At 38.9% G+C, this 21,892-nt stretch overlaps 3 protein-coding genes across 4 annotated transcripts in view; all 3 read right to left on the bottom strand.

Moving 5' to 3' along the window:
- LOC146450571 (E3 ubiquitin-protein ligase UBR2-like) overlaps positions 1 to 2,929 on the bottom strand; it is a 30,288-nt gene extending 27,359 nt beyond the window's left edge. For both annotated transcript variants that reach the window (XM_085100281.1, XM_085100282.1), the window contains exons 1-2: positions 2,489 to 2,929; positions 1,108 to 1,186 (exon numbers count right to left, since the gene is read on the bottom strand). In XM_085100281.1, the coding sequence (XP_084956407.1) occupies positions 1,108 to 1,186; positions 2,489 to 2,823 (414 nt within the window). In that variant the 5' untranslated portion in view covers positions 2,824 to 2,929. The remainder of the gene's footprint in view (positions 1 to 1,107; positions 1,187 to 2,488) is intronic.
- Positions 2,930 to 4,215: 1,286 nt separating this feature from the next.
- On the bottom strand, positions 4,216 to 6,978 carry LOC146450570 (uncharacterized). Its single transcript, XM_085100236.1, has 2 exons — positions 6,879 to 6,978; positions 4,216 to 6,031 (listed from the first exon to the last, which is right to left on the bottom strand). The coding sequence occupies exons 1-2, from the start codon at positions 6,909 to 6,911 to the stop codon at positions 4,676 to 4,678; spliced, it is 1,389 nt and encodes a 462-aa protein (XP_084956362.1). The 5' UTR covers positions 6,912 to 6,978; the 3' UTR covers positions 4,216 to 4,675.
- A 2,865-nt stretch (positions 6,979 to 9,843) lies between these two features.
- Positions 9,844 to 13,368, bottom strand: LOC146450569 (uncharacterized). The gene is made up of 3 exons (XM_085100303.1): positions 13,339 to 13,368; positions 12,779 to 12,884; positions 9,844 to 11,826 (listed from the first exon to the last, which is right to left on the bottom strand). Exons 1-3 carry the CDS (start codon positions 13,366 to 13,368, stop codon positions 10,256 to 10,258), a joined length of 1,707 nt encoding a protein of 568 aa, XP_084956429.1. The 3' UTR covers positions 9,844 to 10,255.
- Positions 13,369 to 21,892: the final 8,524 nt, after the last annotated feature.

The raw sequence follows: 21,892 nt of genomic DNA, 5'->3' as shown, positions 1-21,892 counted from the left end.
AAGAAGTATTTTGGTGTGGTTTATGACCATGTGGGGAAAGCAGATATTAGCAAGGGCTTTTGAAATCCAAAAAGAAAACTGGGGTAACCACACACTTTTTAGAGATAATTAAACAACAATTATTTTAAACACCAGTAAAATACAAAGTAATGTACGTGTATTTTGTGATAAACGTTAATGCTAAAAAATCACGAGGATTCGACCTCTCAAAGGCCATTTTCAAGTCCAAGTTTTTTTTTATTCGCACTAGAAAATGGCTTCGGAGAGGTCGAAACATCATGACTTTTAAAGTGCCCCTAACCCTTCAATTTGTTTTCTTTTGGTAGATTTCTATATCTTTCAAGAACTCATTTTCGAAAAAATTTTTTGAGAAATATTGAATCCTTTTATTTTTACGAGCACTAGAAGTGAAGGCAGTCTTGTCAATATTTTCACCTATCGTTCGCATTAGTCCCCCACTCGGCCAAATATTGAGCGTGACGTAAGAAAAGGACATCGTGCAAAAATATCCGAAAATTTGAGGTAATGCTTCAATTGTAAACAGAGAAAATGGTTGGAAAATGTGTGGCTTTTGGATGCAGCAACTCTCAAAATGTAGAGAAAGGAATCAGCATTCATAAGATTCCTTCTGAATCCTTCTGGTGTCCTTTTTGTACGTCACAGCTAAGAAAGTGTCAAATATTGGACGCTTCTCATTGGCTCCTTCCTAATGAGCCCACGAGACAGAAATTTGTCCAGCGGGGCTTAAAGCGCGCAAAAATTTAAAATTTCAGTAACTTTTAGCGCTCGTAAAATAAAAAGGATTCAATATTTCTAAAAAAAAATTTTTCGAAAATGAGTTCTTCACAGATATGGAAATCTACCAAAAGAAAACAACTTGAAGGGTTAGGGGCACTTTAAGCATTAACTTTTATCACAAAATCTATTTCTAGGAAATTACTCATCAAGAATGTTCATGTATGGCATTTTTTTTCCAAATTGAAGCTCTTTTTATATCTGAAAAATGCATGGTTACTCGACTGAAAAGATGACCTTAATTTAATTTTAACTGGTAACAGCTGCATGTACTAGATTAATTTTTGTTAGTTTTTGAAAGGATAAGCTTACCTTGTAGTGGTGATTCTTATGGATACTTTTTTGAAAACAGTTAATACACAGAACACAAGTGCCATCATAACCACAGTCTCTGTAGAAACAAAGGATTCACATTACAATGTTATAAAAAGTAATGTTAATATGTAATATTATGTCACCACTGTACAATGTAAGCAACAATCACTCTTCTAATGTAGTCTCAGAGTCTCACTGATGTGCCAAATTGATTGCTGTCATTTAACTGATAATTTCAAAGTCATTAAAGTGCCCCTGGAACGAAAATTTCATTTTCTATCTTTTTGCATTTTCGCGTAGAATATGACCTTCTTACTCATGTTACCAAATTTCAATCCTTTACAGCGATTGGAAGTATTTTTTTTTTTAGCTTTTTATTCGAGATTTCACGGCCGCCATTACTTGGCCTTGTTCCGGAAATTAAGGCTCAAATTACAGGAAGTGACGTCATTGGCTCAACACGAAAAATTCCACATGGCTAATTTTCATATGGATTCTACTTCATAAACTGTATTCTGCTGTTGCGAACTAAATAACAGCAGTCCTCCCTATTATGTTATTGTTGCTGTCAACTTCCAACCCATTTGAACTTGTTGGTTATACTGTCAGAAATTAGTACATGCATAATATGGTGAAATATTTAACATCCCCCTTCCTCTAAAATTAACCCCCTCTTGGCGAGAGCCCCCAGAACCTTAATAGAGGAGATAGGGTAAGTTGACACAAATTTACACAAGGCTGTCAACTCTCCCGGATAATCCGGGAGTCTCCAGATTTTGAACCGTATCTACCGGTCTCCAGATTTATGTATGTTATCTCCAGATTTTGACCCATAACTTCTGGTCTCCAGATTTATGTCTGTAATCTCCCGGATAATTGACGAAGTTTGCTATTTGTCGTAGACTCAACTTTCTGACAAGAAAATATGAAATGTTTAGCGTTGTTCCTGGTACTGTTTAATGTACGCCCCCCACCCCAACTGCACCTGTGAATTTGGCCTTGATGCGACGCCTCTGTAAGGCGCTTTGTTATTGCTGGTCGGGGAAGTCATATTCTCCATATTTGAAGACGTGTGAGGTTGACAGCCCTGTTTACAGTACATGATTATCAGGAAAGGAGAATGGTTTAAGTACATCAGTTTTCATAAAAAATATACACCACCACAAAATATATATAAAGGTTTTTGGAATGTCCCATATCTTTACGACGCCACATTGTATGGCGTAACTCAGTTACTTACCTTCTAATGCCATTACTTTTCTTAATGACAGTAAGCTCGCTTGCATCTGTGGAGTTCATAACTGTTGCATTGTTTTAAACTTCAACGAAACGTCAACAATTAAGGTCACAGAGATAAAAAAAAAATACAAATACAAACCTGCACGAGTAAGTTGGTTCCCCAACTTTGAACACTCTCCCACAAAGCTGTGACGGTGAATTGGCTTTCTGGAGTTTTTGAAAACCAATGTTTGGATCTTCTCCACAAATGAAGTACTCCAACGGCGTAAAAATCATTCTCTGACATTTTTCTTCGTTGATCACAACCTTAAGGTTCGGCGCTGAATGTACTTCGAAACACTTAAATGCGTATTCCGAAAGATGCCTCACAAAAATACTTCGGAAGTCCCGTATCTCCTTCACTCGCTTTATCCATGAATTTCCAAGTTCACTAAAAACTGATTCAGGGCTCCCCTTCATTTCAACTTCACTCATTAGCTGCTGATTCTGTTCCCAGAAACCTTCAACCGAACGTATCCTGTTAAAAGAGCATTCCAACCACCGACTACAGAAGGAAAAGTTCGTCCAATATGGCGGAAAATCTCTTACCGCGTATAAAGAAACCGCTGACAGAATAAACACCAACCTCGTCCCCAGGGCTAGCACGGGCTAGGGCCAAAATCTCGGTAAACCTTGGGGACGTCTTTGAACAAAATATGCCACTTTGAAATTTCAAGTTTTCAAATTTGAAGTTTTCAATAAGACCTCTTCTGAACATCGCAATTTTCTAAGTTCAGTATGGCAAACTAGGTTTGAACTCGTATAACTAGTCTTTACTTACCCCAAGTAGGGCATAAGATTAGACCGACTCGGCCCCAGCCTAACCTTAGGTTGTCCTGCCGTTTTGCAAACTCTATTTCCACAGCATCCTCTCGGCAGTCGTACAATACCCGATTTTCATCTCGAAAAAAATTTAGCAGACCAAAAATACGTACTTACTACGGTAAACACACTTTTCAATTCGCAGCATCACAAATATGGGAAACAATAGACTGTAACATTAAGCAATCAAACTCCGCTTCTTCGTTTAAAACCAAATACAGGAAAAATTTGCTTATAAACCAAAAGTAATGTAGAGTTCTTCACCGTCATCCGTTCGCTAAACACGCTCTTTTTCTTTTTCTTTTTCAAACCTTTCCAAATAATTTTCTCTTCCACCGAAATAATTTTCTCTTCCATCGTAAGCAGTGCCCAACTCCGACGAAAGCAGCATGCTCCTTTGGGCACTGCTCACACTAAACTAAACAAATTTATCCTAATTTTTTTTTAATCCTCCTTTGTAACATAAATGTTTATTGTTTTTTATGTATTGTACTGAATCTCGTTGTACGTGTGAAAAATAAAATTGAATTGTCCTGGGGGTAGTACTGTTTGCGAGTCTCTGGAATCCCAAGAGCTATTGTCGACGGGGCTCTAAGCGTAATAGCAGTTCCAACCAAGCCAAACGGGTCTTTTGGTGAGAGATCAGCCAAGGAGGGTATTGAGCGTGGGATTAATCCCCACTTTTGCTTTCGGATAATTTGTTGCGAGTTCGAATTGGAAATTTTCAGAATCTTACTTGAGCATTAAGAAGCCGTTTTACAATAAACCTATTTATCTAGACTGAAATGGGACAGAATATGCTGTAAAATTAGATGTGGGCCAGTTAGTTGTTTTGCGCGTTGTGCGCAATCGACAACAAAAAAGGGAAGGCTTCCAAACCTAGTTGGCCCAGTAAGTTAACATATACATTACAGCTATATATAAAGTAAAATTATAACTTTCAGGTGCACGCCAAGATTGGGGAGGGGGGGGGGTCTAGGTCCATAGTGAAGGAAGGCGCAAACAGAGAGTGTTCATTTGTATTTGTAAATCATCCTGTTTACAGATAAGGAGTCTGCAAAGTAGCTTACAGTAACGTGCTAATAGATAAGGTTCAAACTTCGAGAACTCGTTGAAAAGTTTTGTGATTACACTTGCCTCTATGACCAGTAGTCCTGGTTGCCAAGGTCTGATGCCTAAAGAATTGAGCTAATCAGCACTGCACTTTAAATTAAAAAATATCCTTATCCATATCAGTGCTGTTATCGAAACATACTACATAATGTACATTGAAAGAAATTCAATTCAGTTCCCATCTGCACATATTCAGTAAGGAATATACTGAGTTTGGCTTGGTTAAAACTGTGTTGCATACAGTATTAAAATTGGTGAAGATTAGAGAATTGTGACAAACATAAGATAAGTGTAACTGATAATTATTTTCTCTAGGTTTTAGTCGTTAAGTTTTCTAAATTTCCACACTGGATTATACGTCTTCTGTGGCATAGTAAGCTTCAATTTTAGCCTCGTGTAAATCCGTTAACATGTTAGTTTCTCTCCTGGTATCCTTAGTGCCATCCTGTGTTTTGACCACTTTAGCAGAGTGTAAGTGAGTAAACATGCTCAGTCTTCTGTTTTCCGTTCCAGGAAGAGTAGAAGACTGCTGGTGGTTCGGATCAGCCGTATTTTCAACATCTTTTTCATATTGTTTTCCCGGTTTCTTATTCAAAGATTTTCGTTTTGCGCTAACCGTGAAGACAAGAATCCCGGATGAAACCTCACTGACGCGAAAACATGTCTGCATGGCCCACCACGACCAGGCGCCAACAAATTTGACATCTGAATAAACTCCAAACACGCCAGCACTGGAATAAATGAACATGGCGCTTAGAATAAAGTTGTTGATACCTGAAGCATAAATCAAGCGAATGTAGAGCAGATCCCTCTTAGTTTTCACTTCTTTGTGACCAAAAAGTTTTTGATCGAGTTTGTAGGCAAGGGCGAGATAACCAACACCGAGCACAGCTCCCCAGATGATAAAAAAGACTTGGCAGAAAACCAGCATGGCTTTGGCTTCAACAAACGCCGAAACAACAAAATCTGAGGTAAGTACTAAAGCGAAGTGAAGCAGAATTATTTTTATTATGACATTGAATTTCTGCATCTTTTGTGGGGCCAGAGAAATTTTCGCTGTCTCTGCTAGGGCTAAGATCACGAGGCAGTCCGCTGACGTGAGACACGGGCTCGCTAAGGACCATATCACACGCATAACATGTACATTGTTTATCGTGTTTCCTTGCAGATACGGATCAGTAAACAGCACAAACGCTCGCGTGAAGCCCAAAATAAGCATGACGGTATTCAAGGTAAAGCCCAGGTATTTCTGATTAAGGCCCACGTACAGACCATGCCCAATAAAGTAAGCAGAGTTAACCGCAAAGCCCAGGAAAATCACTGCAAACAAGTACACGTGAATCTCCCAAGCTGCTCCCCATTCTTTATAGGCTTTAGACCAGTCCGGACCGGGCTTGGGCCAGGCTTCAGCTGTACTCTCTGGTTCAGAACCTGGTTCACTTGATGTGTCTTCAGCCTTCGATATTGGAAGTGGAGAGGGACTGGACTCTACCCTAGCAAGCAGTAGTGCCTGTGAGATTCCTTGAGATCTGTTAACTATGTCATCTAATTCTCGATCTTTGTCAACTTCTTGTAACCCTTTAGTCTCTTTTGGAGTAGAATCTACACGATCACCCGCTTTCTCAACTGTCGTTTGGTCCGAGGTATGTACTGTGGTGCTTGGTTCTTTGCCCTGTGCTGTTACGGCTGACATTACCAACATCAGAGCCTAAACAATACAAACAGGAATAGCAATAAGCCACGATGAACACATTTCTTTATCTGGATTACGATTTGCTGATGGATCGCTAACTTAACTTAGGGCCAGTAAAACAAAGTTTTAAACAAAAGCCAATATCTAGTTTGTGTCATGACTGATCTAGTAGGTAATATGATAACTGACTCCAGGGAAAAGAGAGAAGAAACAACGAAAGCTACTTTACTTAGATCAGTTATAGAACTGTCCGTTGCATATGTACCGGTTGACGAGACACCTCAATATTGAGGACGATGTAAACCTTATTGAGCACTGTCTTCTGTTGAATGCCATCGACTTGATATCAAAAAATCAATGGATTATAATACCCTGGGAAGTAGCCTTCACTAATATAAGAAATGTCCGCAGTCACACGCAGGCTCGCTTGAATTTTCTTCTGAAGAGGAAAAGAAGATCAGAAGATGTTTACTCACTGAGTCAGCCAGTTGTCACCAGGAAGAAATCCAAGAATGATGGCGATTGATCACGAAGCGTGCGGAATGCTCCATGCGGCTAATGTTCTAAAATAGAGGTTAGTTTCAGGATCTGAAAAACTGGTTTGCAAACCTTTTACGAGTTTTCTGTTATTTATGAAATGGCGCGACTATAATTTAGCCGAAACAGAAAAAAGTGGAATCGGTTTGTCAAATTTACGCTTCTGATCATTTGTACATAAACTGAAGAAAACTGATGCTGGTGGACATCTGATGCTGTTTAACGTGCGGATGAGAGATAGAAGGTTCGGTGTTTCGTATAATAATATAAACATAGGCACGTCGTCGTGTATTTAGGGTGAATGTAAATGACTGAAGACGCTCACCATTAGACCAAGCCATTTTGCCCTATATCTCATTCCTCGTTACTTGAACACCTCGAGTTCTCACATCTTTTCATTCCAATATAAGCCTCTAATAAATGACGTCATAGACGATTCTAATGGAATTGAGGTAATTATTCAATTAAGATGCATGGCGCGCGAATTTTACTATACAAGAATGTAACTATAACAATCTTCTAATTAATCATGAGGGAAAGATAAAAGTTGTTGTTGTTGTTGCGGGTGTCGCAGCGTTATCGATACATTTAGTTATATAAAGAACAGGTTGTAAGAAAAAGTCGGAGTGAATCCTCCTCGTCCGAAAAACCTCAGTGTGATCTTTCAGTATGCCGGAGACAGGAAGTATACATACTAGTTATGAAATGCTTTCGAGTGGTATACCGTGAAATATCCCACGAGTGACTTGATCTTTCTTAGTATACACACCTTTAGGCGAGTGTGTATAGAAAGAAAAATCAAGTCAAGAGTAGGATATTCACGGTATACCACGAGAAAGCACTGCATAACTAATTTATCTCATGCCACTCGCACTCTTTAATGCTTTAACAGCAAATACAATATAATCAGTCAAAAAATATTTAACAGATTGGCAACGTTTCTTGAAAGTACACAATTTTGATTAAAAAAAATTAAAAAAATTAATTAAAAAATTTAAATAGGTACTGCTCATTACATGTATAAAAGCCTTTCAACAAAAGGTAAGAAGTATTCAGGAAAAACTCATTAACAAACTAGTAATTTGTAGGCCGCGAAGAACGCCGGGATTTTTTCGTGGAATACTATCCGTTGCATACCGCAGAATATGCAAATGGGTTTCTAGCTTTCTGATTGGCTGTATTCTCTATGGCATGGGATAAAATAAAATCTGCAATTCCACAGCGATAAACCGATGAGTGATCAGCAAATTATTTCAAATACAAAATACTGACGGCAGACTGATCCCAATGGCGGAGGTGACGAGCTTGATAGAACAGACAACAAAGGCTAGAATAACTGCAATATATTTGTTTCAAAAAAACAAAGTTTTGCACGATATTTCGGTTTGCAATACAAACCTTCCTTAGGGGCTGAACGTAAAAGAAAAGTCTATTAAGCCTATAAAGCTCGTCACCTCCGCCGTTGGGATCCGTCTGCCGTAAGTATTTTGACAGGAAGTATCCCAGTTTAGACACGGAGCTGTACAGAACACAAGGGACAAATCAACGACTATCTGCACCCAACAAAGTTTGGCAATGGGTGTTATCTGACAAGCAACGTTATCGAAAATACACACAGGGCGTTTCATTTTGTCGAACTTAAGAGGTTGTCGGAGACAACATGGATGGCTCTGTTTAATACGAAGCCGCCAAACCAGTAGGTTTTCCTTTTTTATGTACGGTTAGGAATATGTATGAAAGATTTCAATCACAATCTCGGCTCATTTTGTTGAGCTTGTTTTTATTCATGCTTAATTTAAAGTCATTAAACCTTTAAATTTTTCCTTCTGGAATTAGCTACGTTTATAGTACACATACTTTGTGGCCTTTTAAACAAGAGCGGCCGAGAACATGACTACTTCGAACTACTACATTTAAATCTGGTTTGGTTTTGACTGTACGCATATTTACACGTGTCTTGTTGCCTGCAAAAAAAAGCGCAAATAATTATTTTAAAAGAGCAATTACCCACTGTGCTTTAGATGTTGGCTATGATACCATTGGGTATTGTACCAGACTGGAACTTCAGCGCATGAACGCCCTTATGGCCATTGTAGACGACTCTCTGATTATCGACCGGCCGACAAATTGGCCTGACCTTTCCGTCTATAAAGCCAGAACTATTGCGCAAAGGACTTCCCTTCCGATTTACTACAAGGGCGCGTATGTTTCCAGAAGATCAGGACTCAAGAGTGCGTTATTCCACCGCGTAATTCTGTAGCTATACTGCTAATAAATTCTATCCATAACAAGATTGTCAATCATACTTAACTCCGGAATTGGGCGACCAAATTTTGGAATCATATCACCGTATCTCCACCTCCTTAGCATAATGCAAAGTCCTTCAAGTCCATCGCATATTGTTCCTTAGTCCCATTTGAAAGAATGAGAAACCTGGAGGACATCTAGTAAGGCAGGGATATCTCTCTTGTGAAACCGAAACTCGGCGAGACACTCACTGTCATTCATGTCGTTTAATTCAAATTTCCCGTACAACTTTCTCAGGGAAAATCTGGATTTTCCGACTCGTTTAAATTGGACAAAAGAAAAAATTCCTCCTCTGAAATTTCTCCGTCGTCGAAGCTTTCAAGGAGAAGGTCACAAGCAGACCTTAATGAAGCCATAATTAGAATAAAAATTATTGAACCCATTATTCAACATGCAGCCGTCCTCCAGTTTCTTAAAGTTTACTTTTCCCGCCTTACGGCGGCCTCTCCTCGCTCATAGTTGCCGTTGTCGGATCTTAAGCTCCCTAATGGAGAAGAGAGCGAACTGAGGGTGTTGAAAGAAATAATGACAAACACACTTTCTTGTTACGTATTTAATGCTATCATTATACCGAAACAGTTACACTTGGGTGCATACTAAACCAACGCGTGATTAAGAAATATACAAATCTACAATCTGGGAACTGATTTGGCCCATAGGAAAACCACGTGCGTGACTCATGTCTTTCGCTTCTGCATGCATTGCATACCTATGTTGCTCTTAGTTCAGTTTCTTTGTTGTCTGTGAAGCGATGCTGCTTACTTCAGTGCTCTAATGTACACTTAAATACAATTTTTATCACCGCCTTTCTTTAATCCGGTCGATAAAAAAAACACACACGTTGTTGCTTAAACTTCCGCCCGCCGGTGAAAACTATCAAAGTGTGCAGGTGCAAGGTGGCTCTATACCATTTCTTCAGTTTTCGCTAGTTGTGATGTATTTTTTTCTTGATGTTTTCGTTCCTTCAGCCTTGTGAAAATATCTGGGTTCAAACATAGTTTGAAGTACCTAAGTCCTTATGCCTTGCTAAAAACACCGCTATAACTGGTGAACCCCGTTTCCATGGCAACCAGCGGATGATATGATACATATGTCGATTACTTCACTCCTAGTAGTTTCATAACGGGTTTGTCTGAATTTCGCGCGGTAAAATCACATGCCCGTCTATTTCCAATAGGTAAAGTAATGTGCATTATTTACTGAAGATGAACTTTAAAGTTATTTTAAAACTTCTGTCTAAATTTTAGAGTCATGTCTCTTGTCTATTGTTATTAATAAGATCCAAGCAGCATTACCCACAAGTCTGTGCTTTAACGATGGTGTGCCCGCATTTACTGGAGAGTTGAAAATGGCTTCTCCCGCTTCGTTATCTCGCGTGTGCGAAATGTTCGCTGATTATTTCTTAACAGTGTTTTCACCGTATACAATTGCCTCATTGGGTAGAGTCATCGATGAGCATCTGCTCAAATCATCTGTCACGTGATTTTCGTTCTCATCCTCTTCTTCTCTAACTATGCCAGCGTTAAACGCGGACTGCCCAACTCCAAACTTGGTGCGGTTAATTTTCTTGGTCTCATGTAGAGCTGAAAACATGCTTTGTTTTCTTCCGTATCCAAGCTCCAAATATTCACTTTCCTGCTCGCCGTTTTTCATCTGCTTACATTTATTACCAGATGAATGATAATCTGTGTCATCTGCTGGTAGGTGAATAATAGAACACGTGGTTTTAGTCTCTATCCAGCACTCCCCGCCTGTTTTCATCCGGGGTTGTAGATTTGTGCCATGCCAGTTATGTGCAGTAGCCGCCTGCATTAAAGCAATTTCTCGGAGAGCAGTGAATAGGCTCATTCTTCTCTCTTCCGCAGCCTTTGAAGGTTTGTTCTTACGCTTGAAACACTTTCCTAGTATTCCTTTCTTCGACTCTGAAGAATTCCTCTCCAATGTGGAGTAAATGGACTCACGATCTTTATCATCCGTTACCATTAACACGGCGTCTTTTACCCTTGCACGTTTAGCACTCACCGTAAAAATAAGCACACATGCTACGATCTCACTGAAACGTGAAAGCGTCTGCAGTGTCCACCAGGACCACGCGTCAACGAACTGAACGTCTGAATAAACTCCGAATACGCCAAAGGCCGAATAAAGAATGATCCCGCACAAGAGCACGTTTGCAGCACCTGACGCGTAAATCAGAGAGATGTAGATTTTGTCGGCTTTTTCCTTCGGGTTTTTGTGGCTAAAGAGCTGCTTGTCAAGCTTGTATGCGAGGAAGAAGTTTGCAGTTCCGAGAACGGAGCCCCACGTTACAAAGAACAATTGACAAAACACAAGCATTGCTTTAGCCTCGACATAATCCGAAACGACACAGTCAGTAGTTATTACTAAAATAAAATGAAATGAAATTATGGCTGCATTGACACTTGCTTTTTGAAGTTTTGGTGGAGCGATGGAGACTTTTGCGGTTTCAATCAGGGCTAAAATCATGAGACAGTCTGAAGCAGTCAAACAAGGGCCAGAAATGGACCAAATTACACGCATTACCGTAGTGTTGTGAATTATGTTTCCCTGGTTATATGGATGCAAGAACATGACAAAGGCCCTTGTGAACCCAAACAAGGCCACCATTATGTTCAGGCTTAAGGACAGGTACTTTCCTTGAAGGCCGTCATAAATATTAGCGATGACGTAATACCCAGCATACAAACCGATGACGAGAAAAGATGTTGCGTACAAATAAACATGTAGTTCCCAGGCCCATTGCCAAGTCTCGTATGCCTCGTCCCAGCGGGGTCCGGGCTCGGGCCAGTTTTCAGGTGTTGGCTCGCTGTTACCTGTGAGGTTCCATTTACTCTCTGGCTCCCAGTATGGCTCATTTTCACTTCCGGGTTCGCTTTCTGGTTCTCCTTCCGGTTCAGGCTCGGCTCTAGGCTTTCTCTGTGCTCGCGCGGTCAAAAAATGCCCATCTGAAAGAAACACAACAGAAAATAAGCTTACGATATTTCGTATCATCTCACCAAAATTACCGTTTGACTACTATACAGCTCTTAATTTGAATTTAACATTACATTACATGTAATAATACCCGTCCCTTTGTAGCTAGCGCCAGTGACCCCTGTTGCCGCGTACTTATTTTTAGTATAATATGGTAGCATTGCTGTATGGATCTTATCGTTGTATTACGAATGGATCTAAATGCGATTATGCCTGAATTAAGATAGGGTTTAAATCAACGCCTACTCTCAAAAAAATGCACCGGCTGCCTCGATCGAATAAAAATCAAGACCGTTTATTTCATGACTCAGCGTCTATTTAAACCCGAACGGTTTTATTCGGCGTCCGACGTTTGGTCTGAGGGGCATTTCCAAAGAGACTTTGTCGATCGAACTGACAAGTATACAATACAACCTAGAGAAGTTTGTTAAGACGCGTTTTGAACATGTTTAATTTTCCATACCCACATCGTCCAAGTCTGTGAAGTCTTCAGTAAAAATGTACAAATATATGGAGGAAGTCAGAAGTTGATAATGTAACTGCTACTGCACTTGGGGGATTTAAGTTTAAGCAAAATAAAAAAAATCTGTGACCCGCAATTAAATATTTCTGAACGTGATTCACATGGCAATTATGCGTTATCGAATACCCATGCAAATGCTCTGATTCCCGCCATGTTTGGACCAAATGGCCGGCCAATTCTCGTGATCAGGGGCTACGCAAACTTATTTATATGAGGTTTTTCTGTTTGTTCTTCAGATGTTGTTTGATGGAGCATTACAGAGTAACGTTCGATTTTTAGCATCTCCGGCTAACCAGTTGTTGTTGGTTTCATGCTGTCTTAATTTTTTAGGGGAAGTAAGTTACACTGTGTCAAAGAATTGCTGATGTTATTTGAAACTATATGTTTTTAAAAGCATTTACCTTGGGCCGAAAGTGAGGAAACGAACGTTTCTTCCATGGAAATTGGTGTAAACATCCGAGATCCATAGGGTCTAGCCTCACTGACTCCCCACCAGAGGAACAAAATCTAAGGCATAATATTCAGTATCAATATAAGCTTGTATGTACCATGATATAAAGTGTTTAAATGACTTCGGGTCAAACATTCATTCGCATCTTCCTCGACTAGTTGCATTGCTAACCGCTGGTTTGCAAATGCGATGGTTTTGTCGCTTAAATAAAGTTGTGGCTGTCAAGTTCTACGAGCATTATAAAAGCCAACGGACCGGTAATTATAGGAGAACGAAAGGAAGGGACAAAATTGAAATCGGCCAGGGATGCCTTATTTGAAATCAAGTTCTAGCAGGGTTTGAAAAAAGACTATTGATTTAAAGCGATTTTGGTGATGAAACCAAAAGAAACCTTCAGACGCCCACAAAGTCATAAAATTTTATGAAGCAATAAGGTCAGTCTCCTTGGTAGCACATAATTTACAGTGGGCTCTACATGGGATAAATCTGTTGGACTTGAAGAAAACTTACCATTACTGATACTGAAGTTATTTTCCTCATGTTTACTCCGTTGAACATGTTCTCATTTCCAAGTACCTGATCTAAACTTAATAACATTAAGAAAAATTTAATGAGTAAGAAAATACGCCAGGGCCGGCTGGTTTAATGACACGAAGCCAGTATATGGAGAGTTTGTGTTTTTAAGAGCCGTCCTCTGTAAATATCGACTATCGTCGTTTGGACGAGAAAAAATGAAATCCCTCAAACTTTCTCAGAAGAATGGTCTATATAAGTGATTCACATAAATATAACTTTCAGCTCAGTTCGATTCGTATTTTAGCTGTACTGCGACCATCTTGGTTTTACCGCTCTGAGAGGGCTTTCAGCGGCCATTTTAGGCCACACTTTCAAGAATTTGCCTTACAAAGAAAGCGTTACAAATCCGAACAAAATCTCATTATTCGAAACAAGCAAATGTTTGTGGTTGTGTTGAGAAGCTTTTTTGGGAATTTGATCGAAATCTGATTTTTTTACAAAATTTTTAATTTCTTCCCTATTGAACTACTCTTCAAGTGCCAAAAAAATGGCCGAGTTTAAAGGAAAATATCGCTAAAGATACATTAGTTGGCATCCTAAAACAGCATCCCGGTTAAAGAGCAATGTCTCGTCTGTAAGAATATGCAATAAAAGTTTTGGGCAGTTAAAAAGAGAAAATTATAGAAGAAGAAGTTTTAACTGTACTTTTGTCAACAAACACCGCCTTCCTAATTAGCATAACAACATGAAAATAACGATTTGCTAAGAAAATAATGATAAATTCCACTTACCTCGTGAAATATCGAGAACTGGATATTTCAAAATATATCAATTTATAGTTTCAGTTGGATACAGCCGCATTTTCGATGATTTGTTGTGCGAAATCACTGCAATAATACACCGCAGCCGTTAAACTGAGTTGAATTCTTCAAAGTCCGTCAGGACAACCATCGGCCAAAAAAATTGCCTTCCGCCCCATAAGCTGCTGTGTGCAAGGTGTCAAATACTTCTTTGTTATTTTTAATGCCCAAAACTTCTTTCAGCAACCATTTAAATCCTGCTTTGAACTGGAGATTCTCGTCAAGAAATCGTTTATGTTCCGTTGACCTTCCGCCGTGATTAAACAATGAGATTGCGTTACAGAAACGCGCGCAGATCCAGACGGGTAAGGGTGGGGGTGGGGAGGAAACAAAAATTGAAATGCTCCCAAATTAAAAAAAAAAAAGGCCATTCAAGATTACTGTCAAAGCTATTTTATGCATTTCGGGTACTAAATAGGAAACTGCTGTCCTAGAATAATGTGGAATATAATAAGCCCTTATGCTCTATTTCTTTCGTTGGGGCGTGGGAGGGAAGGTGGGGGGGGGGGGGGGAGCTGGCAAGTAAAACACTAATTTACAGCATCAGTTGATTGTTGCTCTTCTGTTTAGGCTTCATACATGTTCACAACTGTCCCAAGCTCACTGACAGCTATATATTTGTAATATTAGGTAACAGTGAAAAAGTTAAAATCACCGGCACGTAAAATTAATATGAGGGTTTGTATGGGAATACATGCAAATTAACAGCTTACATAGAATTCCAATAAAAAGCGACTTAGTTACTTACTTTTTTTTTTTTTTTTTGTGTGTGTGTATTACACTTGCCTGTTTGTGTTTTGGAACGTTGTCATAGCATTTACCATTACGAGGACTTGGAGCCAGAAAAACTACTAAATCTGAACATCCTTGGAAATGCTATCAAATGTTACGAAGGGCAACCGACTGACAAATAGGGCACAACAGTTAATAGTAAGTGGCATTTATTGAGGGTGGCAAAGGGTTTTTTTTGCGACGCGTGATGGCCCATAAAAAAAGCAGCGTGACGGGTGATGGAACTAGTGTGAAATGTCAGCCGTCTCAGGGTTAGGGGGAGGAGACGGCTGACATTTCAGACTAGTGATGGAACCCGTGAGTGAATACATTAGTACAAATTTTTTGTATACACTGTATGGGTGTCAATGAAATTCGCACTTTCCCACGGTCTCCTAGCACGTGATTAATATATGCCTCAGACCAAATTTGATAAGGAAGAAAATTTGATAAGGAAGAATTTATGAGATTCAAATACGTGTTTTTCAAAAGCATTAGTTTAGAGAGTTCGATCTAATGGGACAGTTTGCTTCTTACCAAGTTACACGCTTTTCACTCCGCAAATGCTCCCATTTTTAGCGTCTTCGTGTGAAAAAGTGTATTGAAGTGTAATTGCAGGTGATAACTTGTGATTCGAAATGGCATGGAAGCCAGGTTGTGAATTTCGTGGGGGAGTTCAAAATAAATGCATTCGTTTCAAGGAATGAATACTTGTGATTTGTACTTTGGTGTTTCTTAAGAGAAAACTGCTAAAATAAAATTATATTAAAATACTCATACTATACCTGCCCAAACGTGCAGTGCTTTTAAATGGACACTCACGTCCCCTCGGCAGTCACTCAGTAGGACACACTGCACATTTTTATCGTTTTGGGTACTGGATTCGCAGGTACCTCCAATATACGACGAGTACCCACAGGTGGCCATGACCAGGAATTTTCCATGGACCAATTTAAAGTGCGGCTACTAAGCCATTCGCTTTACGCTTGTCACGAAAAGAATATATTTATTAAAACTGGAAACAATACGTTTTGATTGCCACATTATATTTCTATGGTTCTCTTTTACGACCTGAACAACTTAAAATATTAAACAACGCAGACGTCCTTAGGGGTTTGTCACGCATTTCCTCCCCCACGAAATAAAATGAAAAGTAGCCATTAATGTAGTCATTATCGGCTTCGCGTTTCCGCAGGGCAATTTGATCACAGTGAGAGAGGGAAAGAAAACATGAAACGAATTGTCGACTAAAGTTCCTGAAATCCATATTTGCCTCTAGATCAACCACAAAATATTTGAACTCGCTGGAAAAGGTGCCCATCTAAATAAGAGACCGTGATTTTACAGAGGGTACTTCCTACTACGACAGAAACCAGAAAAAAATTATAACCTACACAAATTTCTCAGCGTTCCCCAAAGTCACTAGACATGTTCTAGTACTCCAAGATAGGTGTTTAATTTATAGGCCCGAATAGGCGAAGAATGGCTGACACTTTCGCAGCATCTTACAAGCTAAAGTCCGTGACATTTTTATTTCCTCCCCACCTCCACCCCACCCGGATGTGCGAGCGTTTCTTTAACGTAATCTCATTGTTTAATCATGGCGAAAGGCCAACAGAACATAAAAAAATTCTTGACGAGAATCATTGACCAAGATCATGTATGAAACCTAAACAGAAGAGCAACAATCAACTGATGCCGTAAATTTGTATTTTACTTGCCAGCCCCCCCCCCCCCCTCCCACGCCCCAACCTAAAAAATACAGCACAAGGACTTATCATATCGACATTATTCTAGGACAGCAGTTTCCTATTTAGTACCCGAAATGCATAAAATAGCTTTGACAGTAATCTTGAATGGCCTTTTTTTTTTAATTTGGGAGCATTTCCATTTTTGTTTCCTCCCCACCCCCACCCTTACCCGTCTGGATCTGCGCGCGTTTCTGTAACGCAATCTCATTGTTTAATCACGGCGGAAGGTCAACGGAACATAAACGATTTCTTGACGAGAATCTCCAGTTCAAAGCAGGATTTAAATGGTTGCTGAAAGAAGTTTTGGTCATTAAGGATAACAAAGAAGTATTTGACACCTTGCACACAGCAGCTTATGGGGCGGAAGGCAATTTTTTTGGCCGATGGTTGTCCTGACGGACTTTGAAGAATTCAACTCAGTTTAACGGCTGCGGTGTATTATTCGGTGATTTCGCACAACAAATCATCGAAAATGCGGCTGTATCCAACTGAAACTATAAATTGATATATTTTGAAATATCCAGTTCTCGATATTTCACGAGGTAAGTGGAATTTATCATTATTTTCTTAGCAAATCGTTATTTTCATGTTGTTATGCTAATTAGGAAGGCGGTGTTTGTTGACAAAAGTACAGTTAAAACTTCTTCTTCTATAATTTTCTCTTTTTAACTGCCCAAAACTTTTATTGCATATTCTTACAGACGAGACATTGCTCTTTAACCGGGATGCTGTTTTAGGATGCCAACTAATGTATCTTTAGCGATATTTTCCTTTAAACTCGGCCATTTTTTTGGCACTTGAAGAGTAGTTCAATAGGGAAGAAATTAAAAATTTTGTAAAAAAATCAGATTTCGATCAAATTCCCAAAAAAGCTTCTCAACACAACCACAAACATTTGCTTGTTTCGAATAATGAGATTTTGTTCGGATTTGTAACGCTTTCTTTGTAAGGCAAATTCTTGAAAGTGTGGCCTAAAATGGCCGCTGAAAGCCCTCTCAGAGCGGTAAAACCAAGATGGTCGCAGTACAGCTAAAATACGAATCGAACTGAGCTGAAAGTTATATTTATGTGAATCACTTATATAGACCATTCTTCTGAGAAAGTTTGAGGGATTTCATTTTTTCTCGTCCAAACGACGATAGTCGATATTTACAGAGGACGGCTCTTAATTAAATTAAATTTAAATCGTAGAGCCCTACCTGATCTCGCACAAGGCAAAGAATATAAGTTTTAGGTAATTACAAAGTTTCATATAGAAATCTGCTCAGGAAAGTGTAGTTATCGAAACGTTTGCGTCTCACATTGCCAGCATAGATAATTCGGGGCGTCTGTATTTGTTTTTGATTGTAAATTCAGCTAAATGAGCGGTACGCTTTCAAGTTACTGAAAGCAAATAACTAAAAAATGTACCTTTCATTAAAAACATCCTTGTATTCATAAGAACAATAATCGTCCGTCTAAAAGTGTATATCCAAAATTGGAATTTAGCGTTTCTCGTTTGCATAGGATAAGCTTTGTTTTCCTGTCTTCTGTTATTAGTTCAAGCACTGACTATCGATTAGTTATATAACAGCAAGAGGAAAGACGGAGGAAGATCCCTAATGCAGGAAATAAAATATTAAAACAAAGTCAATAAGGCTCAAATTGGAATACAATGGAAAGAGTGTGAAACTTATTAAATTTTTGAGTTAGTTCTAAATTTCAATTATCGAGGGGGCCAAATTGACATTTCTCGAAATATGAATTTAACTAGAGCAGGATTTAATTCGGCGACTGAGAACAAAATGGTGATTCAACAAACAAAGCATTAAGTACCAGTGCAGTATAAAATTCATAAAATGGTCAACAAATATTATTCAGTATTTTCCAATTCTCCCGTGTTACTAATTCAAAAAGTTTGAGGTGGCTAAACACAACGCTAGTTTTTCTTCACAGCTCGATCCGAACAGATATTCACCGAAATGAACCTTTGAGTTATTTCACGGAAAATAGGGACATGGTTCAAGAGTAACTACAAAATCAAGCGCACACGTCAAAATAATTTTTTCATCCTTGCACTTATACTCATGTTTGCGATATACGTGAATACGGAACATAGCACAAATTAAAACAAAAGGAAAAAACAGTTTGGGATTTTAAAGGAATTTTGAAGAAAATGAGGATTTGTTAAGAAAAAGTATCTGCCGAACATAGTTTGTGAATTGCTGTGGTCATTTTGAAGTCTTAAAGCGAACCTGTTTCTTTCTTATGCATTTTTTTTTTTTTTTCATGCAGGCCTCATGTTGTACAGTCCAGATAATTGAAGTTAATATTCAATTGAATTGTTGATTGATTGGAAGATTGGTTACTGCATCAGGCTGTTTCCTTGGGCAAGAAACTTTACTCCAAATTGTCTGTCTTTTAATACCCAAGCGTACAAATGGATACCAGCCGACCGTCAGGTTGGTAAATCCTAACAAAAGTGCTGCCCGGGGAAAAAGTAATGGTCCTTGTTGCTTCACGTTGGGTATCGTGGGATGGACAGGTATCCAAGGAGGTGGAGGAGTAATACCGTCTCAGATGCCCAGTATCCTGTAATATGGATCAGCATCTCATCAGGGGGGAGGGGATAGGTGGGTTAGTAATACTTCTTACTTGTTGTTGTATATCCTGCCTGTGATGAACTAGCACCTCAACCAGGGAACAGTGGAAATGCTATTACATATTTTACGCGGCTTTAAATATTTTCAATTTGTCTTTGTTTAAGTATCTATGTATTTTGTGTCCCCACTGAATTAGTATGGGATTTTCCCAGGCTATGAGGCATTGACATGTTAATAAAGTTTCTATTCTATTCCATAATGCTCTTGCAGTTCATGCTGTGCAAACCGGATTTAATTAAGGGCCAATACTGACTCTATTAGATTCGCTGACAGTCGATCCGTTTGATTGTGGGGTCAGACTTTATCTTTACATGAAACTGTACATCTGTACATGTGTAATTCTCGTGTCTGCTTAAGTTTAGGTTTTAGTTTAAGATTATTCAAAAATTTAGCAAAAAAGAGAGACTGGCCGGCAGGTAACGAGAGCTAATCTAGGCGGCCCAAAGTTACAACTGTTTAAGGATAAAATTAATATTAATACACTTATTACAATCAAAGACAGAGCGAATAGAATTTAGGGGAGGTTAGGAAATCACGAGTAACACACCAAAAAAAAAAAAAAAAAAGAAAAAAAGGCGAAAAATTAACGACTTGCAACTAATTAGCGAGACCTATTTTCTGTACTATGATAGGCGTTTCAATATAGTCATTTTCATTTACCAAAATATCGAGGAGAAGCCGGCGAATTTCTCCTTTGAATTCTTTCTGCTCCAGTGAAACGCATAGAATGGAATACTATTCACAAGCCTAGTAATTTAACCATCTTGCTTTACTGGCCCGGAAAAAGCCCGTGTCGTCATTTTGATGGATATTTTTATACTAGGGAGTTTTAGCAACGACAACGGCGACAGCAACGAGAACGTCAAAAAAGCAGCATTAAGAACCAAAACAACAACTCCGTACGTGCATTACACTTATTGGTACCTTCTTTGGCGTCACTGCACCACAACTGACGTGAAATTTTCTGATGGGACGTTTTATGGAGGACGTAAACCCCGCGCAAACACACGTCGACGAATTCTAAACTTGGGTGCGGTGTCCAAGAATTCAACTCTAAGAAATTTCACCTACATTTGACATTTAAAGCGAGTTGGGATAATCGCGATGATTTTTGAGAAAACGGGAATTCATTTTAATAGTGACGTTCCCGCTGGCGTCGCCTTCGTCGTTTTAAAAGCTCCCTACTGTTTTAGCCGTTGTCACTTGATTCATTTGATTCATTGAATCGACAGTTCTAATATCGCAAAAAAATACGAGTGCGGTTTTAATACAGACTTTTTTTGTTGTTTTTCAACAATAAAAAAAGCTAGTATCAAACGGCTCTATTCACAATTTCAAATGCTTACCACAACTACTCCATCTTTAAACACTATCCTGAACTATATAGATTCTTCTGCTTCTCATTCTATTAATTGCTGATCCTTTGTTAATCAAACAATTATATTCAATGTCACAGATGAAATAATTTTCACGCTCCACTTATATCTTACTTCAGCACCTTTCTGATGATTAACACACAATGGTAAACTATTGTGAAAAACAGATGGAGTTGATCTTTCAGAAGTACAATATCTTTCACTCCTAAAATCAGTCAAATCAATGTTATTGTATGTGTCACATTTGCAAGTTACAGAAGTACCGGAGGTGCAATACTGCATGTTCGATTGTAATTGGAAATACGTATTATGAGCTTCAACTGACATTTAAACCTTGCGCTACTATTAAGTAATTTGCATTTGCAGCTGCTTGAATAGTTAAGTGATTTTGTACCTAATGATTGTCTCGTCAGCAACCTTACCACCGATTTCTTTTTTCATTTAGTTTTGTACGCCTATTCAGATGTACAAACTGCTTCCTAGTCTCCTTGTCGAACTTCTTTTTGTCAAAGTACAGGGTGTACAAAAAAAGCTTTCCAAAGCAAACAAATGACGCTATCATTGTTTGGTGGACCTTGCGCGCCGGCTACTTACAAATTATTAGAATCATGACCTGATATAATGCTGATAATGGGATGAAACCATAACTCTTATTCCAGTATTGCCAGCTTTGATCTGTTTTGTGAAATAAATTTCACACACTTTGGCCCGAGATCAGTTACTCGTGTGCTAGCGCAATTTCCTACTTACACCATTACTTAGCAATTTCAATGCCTCAAGGACTGAAAGCGTACATTGTTGCACTAATAACTGGCCTTCCATAAAGCAAATAACATGTTACCTTGGCACAGCTCGTTGTTTGTTCTTTCCAGGGGAACTGACGAAGCTTAGCAATTAAAAATTGACGACCGTCAGTAAAGTCACTCAAGAGTTACTTTCATGAAACTGGTTAAAACCGAAATATTTTTCAACAATGCTAGCTAAAAGCTTTGTGCAAACATTTAATGGTGTGGCAAACCTGCAAATGTCTTTTCATCGATTGTCTACCAATCACAAGGTGATATTTGTTCAATTCTCGTTAATGTCGGTCATAATAGTACCATTAGTTTCAACTGAGAAGCAAATCACAAATCTCAACTTTCCCACAA

Source organism: Pavona decussata, unplaced genomic scaffold (assembly GCF_977016875.1).
Source record: "Pavona decussata unplaced genomic scaffold, jaPavDecu1.1 SCAFFOLD_441, whole genome shotgun sequence".
NCBI classification, from domain to species: Eukaryota; Metazoa; Cnidaria; class Anthozoa; order Scleractinia; family Agariciidae; genus Pavona; species Pavona decussata.
This window is presented reverse-complemented; position numbering and strand designations above follow the sequence as displayed.

Bases quoted from the DNA above. Each gene is read 5' to 3' on its own strand.
- LOC146450570 (XM_085100236.1), bottom strand. From the start codon at position 6,911: ATGAGATATAGGGCAAAATGGCTTGGTCTAATG. The intron at 6,032-6,878 runs GTGAGCGTCTTC...TGTATTGTTTAG, and splicing joins CAAAATGGCTTGGTCTAATG to GCTCTGATGTTGGTAATGTC.
- LOC146450569 (XM_085100303.1), bottom strand. From the start codon at position 13,368: ATGAGGAAAATAACTTCAGTATCAGTAATG. The intron at 12,885-13,338 runs GTAAGTTTTCTT...ATTATGCCTTAG, and splicing joins TAACTTCAGTATCAGTAATG to ATTTTGTTCCTCTGGTGGGG. The intron at 11,827-12,778 runs GTAAATGCTTTT...TGTTTCTTTCAG, and splicing joins TTCCTCACTTTCGGCCCAAG to ATGGGCATTTTTTGACCGCG.